This window comes from Lactuca virosa, chromosome 4 (genome assembly GCF_052849685.1).
Source record: "Lactuca virosa cultivar CGN04683 chromosome 4, Lactuca_virosa_CGN04683_v6, whole genome shotgun sequence".
In the NCBI taxonomy this organism is placed as follows: Eukaryota; Viridiplantae; Streptophyta; class Magnoliopsida; order Asterales; family Asteraceae; genus Lactuca; species Lactuca virosa.
In genome coordinates, this window is record NC_136429.1 from 352,148,775 (window position 1) to 352,160,544 (window position 11,770).

The 11,770-nt window shown below is 31.9% G+C and overlaps 1 protein-coding gene across 1 annotated transcript; it reads right to left on the reverse strand.

Moving 5' to 3' along the window:
- Positions 1 to 6,960: 6,960 nt before the first annotated feature.
- Positions 6,961 to 11,084, reverse strand: WRKY13 (WRKY DNA-binding protein 13). Its single transcript, XM_079045695.1, has 3 exons — positions 10,772 to 11,084; positions 10,366 to 10,599; positions 6,961 to 7,377 (listed from the first exon to the last, which is right to left on the reverse strand). Exons 1-3 carry the CDS (start codon positions 10,960 to 10,962, stop codon positions 7,203 to 7,205), a joined length of 600 nt encoding a protein of 199 aa, XP_078901821.1. The 5' UTR covers positions 10,963 to 11,084; the 3' UTR covers positions 6,961 to 7,202.
- Between the last annotated feature and the right edge of the window lie 686 nt (positions 11,085 to 11,770).

Genomic DNA, 11,770 nt, shown 5'->3' on the forward strand with positions numbered 1-11,770 from the left:
GTGAAGTTAGCTAGCGGATATCTACAATAAGGAGGTCGTAGTCAAGCACATGGTTCCGGTTTCTGTTATCTATGATAAGGATATATGATTCTTACGTCTCGGTTTTAGGAAAGGTTCCAGAAGGAAATGGATGCTTAGTTGCAGCTTAGCATGGTGTTCCACCTACGAACAAATAGTTAGAATAAACACATGGTCTAAACGTTAGGGTAGTTAGGATTGGTGTCTTCCATTAACAGAGTTTTCCCATAATAATAGTTTTCACTCTTATATTTTCATGTTGTCATTTGAACTGTTGTGTAGTAATAAGTGTGGGACATCTATGTGTTGGGCAAGATTGGTCATCTAGTAGTAGGGGACACATATATCGTGCTTATAATGGATGAGTTGGTTCAGATGGTACGGGTGTGGTTAGTTACCACATAGAGTCAATATATGAGCCACATTGTGGAAATGAGTGATTCAGTTCCAAAAGTGATGAAACTTAGGACCTCAGTGCATAGGTCCATACAAGATTATTGTTCAATTAAGGAAGGCAGAGTATTGATTAGAATTGTTAGATGGATTGAGGTTGATTCACAATGTTATTCCATATATCTTAGTTTCAGATGTTTGGTAAATGAAACATCAGTGGGTTTACTTGAAGGTTTGCAGATTGTCGGTTGGCTTGATTGTGTTGAAAAGCTGGTTGTTATTCTAGAGAAAAAATAAGAATTTGTGGAACAAAGAACCGGGAATAATAAAAGTTCAGTTCAGTATTAGAAAGATTTTGAGTGTACCTGAGAGCTGGAAACGAAGTTGTAGGTGTATTTTTTGAGTTGATTTGGTAGTAGTGACTTCGAGCACAAAGTCTAATTCAAGTGAGGGAGAGTTGTAACACCACGTTCTTTGGTATTCATTTTAAATAAATAAATGAACAAATAAATAAAATAAAACAATGATGATGATGATGATGATGATGATGATGATAATAATAATAATGATAACAATAATAATAATAATAATAATAATAATAATAATAATAATAATAATAATAATAATAATAATAATAATAATAATAATAATAACAGTACATTAATAAATGAATATTTATAGGTCGTATTCATTTTTCATATAAAGGGCTGAAGTTGTCAAGTTAGAAATTTTGGAATGTAATACTTTGTGGTTTTGGGGTAAATTATGTCATTATGGAAAATTTGGGGAGGGGATTATGTAAAATTTAGATTTTATGCATAAGGCTTCACATTTACGTTGCCTTCTATTCTTAGCAACACATAAGTTTTGGCCCTTCTTAGACTCACTAAACCATTCCTAAGCCCAAGACTATCATTGTGTACGTAGGTGACATTATTTGCGGCCGAAAGAAAAAAGAAGTGGGAAAGGGAGGGAGGTTCGACGGGTGGTGATCAGAAGAAGAAAAATTAGATGCAGTAGAGTGCTATATAGGAAGAAAGTAAATCGTTTGGAGTGATTTAATCCCAACCAAATAAGTGAAACCGAATAATCCTTCCTCTTCTTCTTCTTATGTTCGAAAAACCATCACTACCACCATCAAGATGGTGGAAACCACTATTGACCACCACTGCCATGGTGGTAGTGGGGGTGTCATTCTAAAATTGATTAGGTCATTGGTGGTTTTGAGTGTTGGGTTAATTCAAGTTAAACCCTAGTTGTTCTTATTCTCATTACAACAATGAACTTTATGATTTCTTTTTTAAAACAACCTACTTTGAGTCAAAATTGAAGTTAGGATTGTCATTTGGACTTAATGGTTTGTCACTAATGTTAAGGACTCATTTTCCAGGTTATAAGTCATTTTGGTTGTGGCTTAATGGGTCAAGAAGCCATTTAACCCATAATAACCAAAGCTAGAAATATTGTAAAATTGACCAATCTGTCCCCGTCTTAGAAAAATTCTAGGAAAATCACCGGGAGACAGAATTAGGATCCGTAAACTCTCAATACTTTAAATGGAGTCTAATTTGTCCCTGATTTTCTCCCAGCATTGAAATGGATCATAACTTGGGTGAAAGTGTCCGTTTGTCCCTACTGGTCCAAAATGAGCTGCAATGATATGCAGTTTTGTAAAATTCACAATAATTATAAAAAAAATCGTATGAATGCATGCAAGTAGTGTAGTTTTGCAAAAAAGAATGTGTTTTAAGGGGGAAAAATAGGTCTTGAACAGACCACAATTTTAATGTAAAAAGTTGAAAATAAACTTAGGAATGTTTTAATGAATTCAAGAACCAAAGAGTGTTGACTAACAGCATAAAACATAAATATTACGAAGAATGAATTGGCTTGATTACAAGAGCTTGGGTCCTTGTTTAGGGATGATTCGGATACGGTTTGAGGTGAGTTCATCACTACATAACATTAGGGTGTTATATGCTTACGGTTAGCTCGGGTCAGACTAGGAACTATGTGAATGATAATTGATGTTGTTAATTGTTGTATGATTTATATTTAATGTTGTGAACTATTTTATAATTTATATTTAATGCGTTTGGGGGCGAAGGCTGAAACACCATGCTGATCTGACTGAAGGCTTTGCGACGAGTCAAATTGACCAAAGGCCATTGTGCCAAGTCAGGGGGCCGAAGGCAGAGACGCCAAGTCCGTGGACCGCAGGCAGTAATGCCAAGTCCTTATTTATGTGTTGTTTATGATGTGATATTAAAAATGCATGTTATTGTGTGATTTTGATGTTATATAAAATATATATGATTGTATTACTGATAATGGCATGATAAGTAGGAGTAACGTATATTAATTCTAATGCTATATTGTGCTGGAATTCACTAAGCTTCATGCTTATCCTTTCTTTTATAAAATGACTATTACATGTAAATTAGGTACGAATAAGTGTAAGGCAAAAGCTTGACTGGGGTGTTGTTTAGGTTTTACCAAAGGCCATTGTGCTGAGTCAGATTGACCAAAGTCCATTGTGCCAAGTTAGGGGGCCTAAGGCGGAGACAACAAGTCTATGGACCAAAGGAAGTAATGCCAAGTCCTTATTTGGATGTTTTTTAGTATCCGATCTCGAAAATGCAGATGATTGTGTGATTTTGATTTTATATACAATACATATTATTGTATGATTGATAATGGCATGATAAGTAGGAGTAGTGTATAATACTTCTAATTGTATATTGTGCTGGAATTCACTAAGCTTCGTGCTTACCCTTTCCTTTATAAAATGACTATTATATGTACATATGATACAAATAAGGATATGGAAAAATCTTCATTGTATACGATTGTGATTCAAAGAGTGGGTCCTTTTCACAAACAATTGTTATTGGGTTTTTTCTCACTATTATTTCCGCTGTTGATTTTGAGTTACAAATGGATTAGTATTGTTGAAAGTATGATTTGAAATGTTTTTTGAGTACTAGAAACTTAACGGTTTTGGTTAAGTAACAGATTTAATGGGATTTATAATTAATTTGAATGTTTTAAAAACTTTAAATTTGAAATTTTGGGAAGTTACACATGGCCGCGTCGTGGTCACTAGAGGACGAAAGAAATGCAAGACACACAGTCCAACGCGTTGTGGCCAACCCCCACCACGCCATGATGAACGTCCATAACAACTTATTCTATTTAGTTCTTAAAAACTAATTCCAGAGTCCCAAAGCTCATATCTGATTTGTCTAATGATCCTCATGGATAATGTTTCCGACTTTATCCATTCTAAAGGATTAAACTATGGAGATCTCTAACCCTAACTCTCCACGGGGCCAAAAATATCACCAGGACCATGCACGACACTTAAATGAAGATGAAGCTCGTGTCTTGGCACCACAATTGGTCTATAATACTCAAATATTCAACTTTTAAACATAGAGTTGTTCGAACTCCAACTCAAATACATCAAAAAGGGCCAAAATAAGCATATAACCAAGATCCATAAATTATAAGCATAAAAGGTGTAAGCTTGAAGATTTACTGAGTCCAACATGGATCAAGAAGGATGACTTCTTTAACGATCAAGCTCCCACCATCAATATTGCAAGCAACAATAATAAAACAACCCAAAAAGCATAAAAATGGATGAGAGGAGAGAGGAGAGGAGAGGCTTAAAGTTTCGAAAGGGAGGCTAGGGTGTGCTCCTAGGGAGTTTTTGATGTGATAGATGTTGATAATGACCTAAAACACGGAACAATGCATTTAAATACAGTGTAAACCCTAATTTTATGGAGTTGGGCTGCACAACTCACTGTATCGTGGTAATCTTCTTACCATGCCTTGGTGACGCATTTCATGGATTACATTCTAGCTTCAAATAAATATAACTTCTTCCTTCTAAACCCGTTTTCAGTAATCTTTATATGCACACAAAGGTATTAACAAGCTACACGATTTTATCCAATTACTTTTGACTTAAAACATACAGAAATTAATTCATTAATACAAGCAAAAGTCCATATTATCATTTTTCCCTATTTTACTCTTTGGCTCCAATACAAATTCAGGACTTAAATCACTTAACCAATATTATCAACATCTAGTAAGGTCCAAACATCATCTCTTGAAGCCTACGACCTTTACTTGATCAATTTATTGTAACACCCGAAGATTCAGGCTAGTCAATTTAGAGATAATAAGTGTTAAAAATGACCTTTTGATAGAAGATTTTTAGGATAAATAATCTTAACAAAAGTTGTTGTATATGTGGCCAGGATTGCATAGATATAAAGAACACTGAAATCCGACTTCGTATGAAGAAGTTATGCTTCTTCGAAGTTTCGCGATTAACCGACACGGCTCTGCACATCATAAAAAGTGAACTTTTGATAAAATACTTTTTAGCCTAAGAGATCTAAACAAAAGTCGTAGGAGTCACTAAAACAATAGCGTGCATATAGAGAACCTCCAAATTTAACATCATAAGAGGAAGTTAGGATTTTTGAAGTTTCAGCGCATCAATATACGACTCAGAAACCGAAGTAGAGATCGGTCGATTTTTAGGAAAAACAATCTAAACGAGAGTTCAATATATCATCCTTATGAATTCGTCGATATAAATACATTCGAGAATGGATATTGTATGAGAGAGTTATGAATTTTTAACGGACTTCAACAGTCTAAGTCTGTTAAAAATATAACTTCAGAAATAAAGTCCAAACTAGCCGACGTAGTCTAAATGAAAGTTGTAGATCTCATCGATAGTTATATGTCAATTTAAAGAACATTGAAAATGGAGCTTGTATGAAGAAGATACGATTTTTCAAAGTTTTTAAATTTGAGCGCGATTGAGCACGTGTGGCGCACACTGACAAGCGGGCGTGGGTCACCATATTTGCGAAACATGTGGCCGAAAAGGGGAGGAGCAATGTCTCAGGTGTGCACGGCGAGCACATTCAGGGTCGTGCGCAATTGTGCTATAAATAGACTTTCGTTATTCATTTGTTTTCACACTTCCTGTCCTTCTCTATATCGGATTTCTCTCGATTTTAACCCATTTTCCCTTAGTTTTAGTCTTTGGCGAAGCCCTGGGATCCCTAAAATAGTAGTAGCAATCACGTAGAAGCTCTACTTGTGCAATTTAAAGACTCATGTCAGCAAAATCTCTGTAAGTTAAGCTACACTCACTTCTCAGTGTAACTTATATTTGTTGTCATAAGTCATTATTATGAACCTATATATAAGATTTATCAGTTTTTCCAAGTCATTATATTGATTCATCTACTTACTGGAGAGGTGTCTTGAGCGGTGACTTTGGCTTGGTTGTTGGATTTCAGAAAAGCTATTATATCGAAATGATTCTACCTTCCAATTGTCATGTCTGGCTAATCCTTACTTGATAGATCTTGATGTGGACATTGAGATTAGTGAGGAATCTAGACTATAATTATTATAGTCACCAGGATTACGAAACTAGACTAAGGTTTAGTACTTTATGCGTCTAGGTCTTTTCAAAGTACGAAGCGAAGCACTGTCGAAATCGTCAGTCATCCACTTTATCAAGTGAGTGATTGTTACTTTCAAACTTACACGTAGATACAAGTATTTTAAATTCTTAAATTCTATGTGTGATGTCTTGGTTGTGTTTAATGTAATTGTACATTATGATTGTTACTTGATTTAATCTTATATTATCACACTTAATAATACGATTAGGTAGTGAAGGGTTGTGCGAAATAACAAATCAGAGGTTGTGATAGGGCTATGTTAAATACTGGTTGTGATAGGTTAGTGAAAGTTGTGCGAAATAATAAGTCGTGTCTGCCGTGTCTATCCAAAGTACTTTTGTACTGTCGTGCTAAACCAAAGTATTATTATGTTCTCGTGCCTACAGTGATTATCCAAAGTACTAATGTACTGTCGTTTGCTGTGTTTACCTACAATATTTTCATATTGTCGTGCCTAATCATCTCGGAATTAAAGTTGTTTGCTGATAAATATCATTTAAGAAAGATTCCTCAAGATCATCATATTAGGATTAGTAAGTGAGAATAACTGGAGTGTGGTAATTAGGTTATTTGAATGCTGAAGAATATATATATATATATATATATATATATATATATATATATATATATATATATATATATATATATATATATGATTAAATATTATAATTTTGTGGGTTGAAAACCCTATGTATCTCACCAAGTTTTCCAACCTGATTCACTCAGTTTCTTTGCATCACAGGTAATTATATATGGATAATGATGTGTCTTTCTGCTGAGAGATTCAATGAGATGTTAACCGTTAGTGTAATGAAATGTAGTAATTCTTCGTTTATGCTTATATTTTTTATATCAGTTATGGCATCCCATGTTTTGAAAATATGAATGAGAAAAACATTTCTTTTGAAATGCATTTATTTGATATTATATCATATCAAACATACTTTGGTACAAATTCTGTATTAACAAATGTTTTAATTAAGCATTAAAAAAAATCTTTTTCAGACCGTAAAAATAGGGATGTAATATTTACGATCCGATATTCTAAAATAAGAAAGATCTTAAAATAGGATGTTACATAATTGCCAGCACTTACACAATCACACATATTTGTAGATAAAAGATATAATTCTTCTTTAAGAAAGGCATTCATCCACGATCGTCCAACAAAAAGAGGACATCATATACAAATGAAAGAAATCCACACACTAACTATCATTAGCATCATACTATCAATAGCAATACAATGATAGCCTAGGGTCTTACTATCAATATAAAGTTAGTCTAGAGCCAGAAATTGCAGAGCTTAGCAGTGTTAGCTTCTGAATCTTCCTCGTTTTGTGATGGTGAATGTGCATGTCTACCTTCATAAGTTGTTATCACCATTCTAGGGTCCTCTGCTAATCTCTCAACTCGTTTCTTTACACGACAATTGTCTTGCGTGCATCGATAATAACTCCTACATTTTATAATTGTAATCATATATAACATATACGTTTTTTTTTACTTGACATGAATGTAATGTTAAAAAAAAAATAAAAAAAATTAAAGGTTGTATTCTACTCCTGTCAGAAATATGATAATAGTAGCTGGTGCATCGGCCTATTTTATGTTTTGTTTCATTCACTTTTGTAAACACACAAATATGATAATAGCATCCGGTGCATTGGCCTATTTTATACCCTGGTTAATTCGTTTTGGTAAAATCCATTTTCAATTCAGTATAGTTTCATTTTGGTATATATGTTTATCAATACTGTCATTGTCGTTAGAACTTAATGGAGGGGGCATTTTCTTGAGCTGTGACCTTGATGTTAATACAATTATCTTTAAACGGAGCCAAAATTGTACTTATGTCATCTAATGTATTATCTTTTAGTTCATAAAAGGATATATTTTTCTTTAAATGTTATATAAAGGAAATAAATATGTACCATGTAATGATTCGATTATAATATCAAATTGTTTTTTTTTTTATAAAAGGAAATTAGTCTGAACTACAATTGCGAAAACAAATGCAAACTGGCAACTGCTGTCTTCATCATGTTTTCCTCGAAGAAGAAGGGATGTTTAGGTGGGCTCCCTAGTTTGGCTTTTAGTAGCACTTTGGCATGATTATTTGATCTTTAAGAAAGTCTATGAAATCGAATTCTAAATTCTAATTTGAAAAAAAAAATTATAATAGAAAGGTGTATATAACAAAATATTGAAACGGCTCATAAAAATTCATAACACACGTTTAAACTGAATCTGGAACTTTTCTTTTTATGAAATAACGAAATACATTATGACTGTCCCTAAAACAAGCATTAGAAGATTATTAAGCTTTATATACGGTTTAATTGTATGATCCGAAGGAAAATTTAGAATAATTATACGGTGTTTCAAATTGAAAAAACTTTTAATTATATGGTTAGGATCCATATGTTGTGTGTATAATGCTCTACAAAACTTTTAGTTAAACTTAAAATAATGTGTATTCTATTTTGAAAAAAAAAAAAAAAAAAGGTTGTGTGATTATGGATTTAGTTAGATCAGATCAACTCGAAAAGTGAAGTGAATTTTGCAAAAGACTATAACCAAGAACGGAGAACTATGGTTTGAAGAGTTTACCCTAAGACGTGAACCAAAGTTTTAAAACCCACTTCCTGCAAGACCCAGAGAATAATGGTGCTTCTGTGTTCTGTAACCTAAATGCATACAAAGAAGAAATGCGTAGTTTCACTTATTACACTTTGTCCCCACCACTTACTTATTATACTATTTGAGCTAGCACCAGATAATTTACTCCACTCACGAAACAATTTGTAACATCTTTTTTTATTTTTTATTTTATCTGTCGATATGTTTGATCTTAATAACGTACGAAATCAAAATAAATTTCTGGTCTATCCACTATGAAAGTATGCGGGATCTAGTTAATTTGAAGTTAATGTAATCCAGTAAACAAATTATAAAACAATTATGTAAGATCTATTTTATATTTACGTTTTCCACGTTATCTACTTAATTCCTTTTGATGTGCATTATACGTTCTTGCTTCATCCGGTATTCTATCAATTAATTAGTAGTTGTGAACTCATATATTACATTAATAATGAGTAATTTAAAAAAAAAGTTAAATATAAAGGTTGAAATATTTAAGAAACTTTGAATTTATAAGAAAATAAAAAAAAAATAATGATTTATTATAATAACAATGTTTTTTATCTTTTAAATTTAAACAGATAATTTAAATAAATAAAAAAAATAATAAGTTTTAATTTTGAGAATTTTGAAATTAAAAGGTAAGTTTATTAATGAAATTGATATCCATTTATTACTATATTTATTGTAATTATTATATTAAAATATTATGTGGAATTTAATAAAATAGAAAAATTTATAAACTAATAAAATGAAATGTGGAAAAATATATAATTTAAAATAACTACAAAATAATATTTGACAAATTGAATTAGAGTGACAATTGAAAAAAAAACATTCATTTATTAGAGAATATATTTTGGTCCATACAGTTTTATGATTGAGGCGATCAAAATGAGTACCTACTCATGCAAGTACTTTGAAAGTGCCCTTGAACTTATCAAAAAAAAATTCATTATTATTGATATGATTTCATTTAATATAATGTATAACAAAGCAAATTATTTTGATATAAAGTTTTGTGGTTTGGCCCATCGTTTACATACATACATATTGCTCAATGAATCGCACATATACATTTTTTGCAAAGTAATTTATCGTATCTCACAAATTTTAATCCACAATTACATAGATTCATTAAGAAATATATACCATTCAAATTTGGTCCGAAAAGGATTTATTAAATTTAAAAACATGTATAAAAATCTAAGATCAAAATAATATTTTGATCCCGCACATGAACTAACAATTGTAAGTTATAATAAATCAAGCAACCTAAAAGATTCAAATAACCGTTCTGGAGTATGCTCAATTAAAAAAGAGATTATAATAAAATAATTTTTGTTTGGTTGCCGCAAACTAATTCGTTTAATGAGATGTGAGTTTTATTAGTAAGTCAAAAATAATGTGTATCTAACTTATTCAAATAGATCGACGTGAATTTATATGTAAGTTCTTGAGAAGTTGCTTTCCATCACATGAAAATTCTAATATATATAGTAATACTCCTTGACCTATTGAGGAAAAAGAATGCATATGCAACTAGAAAACAGTTTTTAAGTATTTTTGATGGTTTTGTGTAGGATCAGGCAGCCATAATTAGGTTATATATATATATCTATTGCTTAGATCCAGGTTTTTGCAGTGATCTATGATTTTAGGCATGTTGACACAAGTTTTATTTAAAAATTTATCTGAACAATTTCTTTAAAGTGTACATATGTGTATATGTCTGTATTTGTGTACGTATAAAAATCATAAGAATATGAAGAATAAAAGACCAACTTAATTGATGAAGTACCTGGGATGTTGTGTGTTCTTGACAACTTTTTGGCCATATTTCCTCCATTTGTAGCCATCATCCAATACATCAACATCACTCATCGTCTTGAAGCAAAACCTGGGCTCCCTCACTTTTCTTCTTGATTTCAACTTCTTCATCTTCATTCCAGAAACCCCTAGATGGTGATGATGATCATCCCTACCCATCCCTAATATCTTGTTGCTAATTATTTCACCCACTTCCCCCCATGCCCTAATACAAGATATTAACCATCATTTAGAACCAAAAGTTATGGGAAAGAAAGAGAATCATTGTTGAATTAAGCAAACTTTTACATGCTCTTTTCAAAAAATATATATTAGGGTTGTGAAAGACGCAGTTTCATGACATAATCCACGACCAGAGAGACGTAACCTTTAATTACCAGTAATTTGCATCTGAAGATTGTAAAGGAAGACCAAAGTGAGAAGTGAGATGCTGTTCTGGTTTAGAGTGTTGTGGAAGGTGATAAGAAGGTGATAGAGTTTTCAAGGTTTGATTGGGAAGGGAAATCATGTTTGCAGGAAATGGAAAGAAACTTATTTGTTGATCTTCTAAAAACCCTTGGTTGAGCATGGTCTTGGCTTGGGAATTGAAAGAAAGTTGATGTGTAAAGAGATGGAAATAACACAGAAAAGGCAGTTTCGTTTATGCTTTATGGAGGGACTGAGGGAGCATGGGAGTACTTCTGAGTTTCTCTACACAACGACCGATCAAATAATTATACTAAAAAAACCCTTAAAATAGTTTGTTCCTAAAGAGAACTGTAACAATTTTAAAAATAAAAATAAAAACATTTTAGTAGACATACAAGATATTAAAAGTTATTTGGTTATTAATACATAAAGTCTTAAGTTACTAAGATATTTACAAAAATACCATTATTTTAAATTACATTTAAAAAGTTGATCTCGAAACTGAAACTGACAATCAAATTCACAACTTATCACTTTTGAGTCTTGAGTTGCAACACAATTATTCGCTGGCTCCCTCGTATTCAAAGCTTTAAAATGTATTGCAGCACAATTATTCGCTGGCTCCCTCGAACACTATCACCACACAAGGTATTAGAAGCAACATTCTCATTAACAAATCTGTAAGATAAATAATTATTACTATCTCCGTCCCAATATTATTGTCTACAGACAAAAAACACACATATTAAGAAAATCATTAATTACCACTAACTTTATTTAATAAAATGACAGTTTTGTCCTTACCATTTAATCTTATTAGAAAACAATATTCCATTAAATGTTTAGTTTGTTAAGTAATAATGAGAAGATATTTTTGTAAAAAATGTTATTTATTTTTAGAAGTGGACTATTATTTTGGGACAAATCAAAAAGGAAAGATGGACTATAATTTTGGGACGGAGGGAGTA

Coding starts and splice junctions, on each gene's coding strand:
- WRKY13 (XM_079045695.1), bottom strand. CDS start 10,962: ATGCTCAACCAAGGGTTTTTAGAAGATCAACAAATAAGTTTCTTTCCA. Junction 10,600..10,771: donor TCTTCAGATGCAAATTACTG/GTAATTAAAGGT, acceptor ATCTTGTATTAG/GGCATGGGGGGAAGTGGGTG. Junction 7,378..10,365: donor AAGAACACACAACATCCCAG/GTACTTCATCAA, acceptor TATAAAATGTAG/GAGTTATTATCGATGCACGC.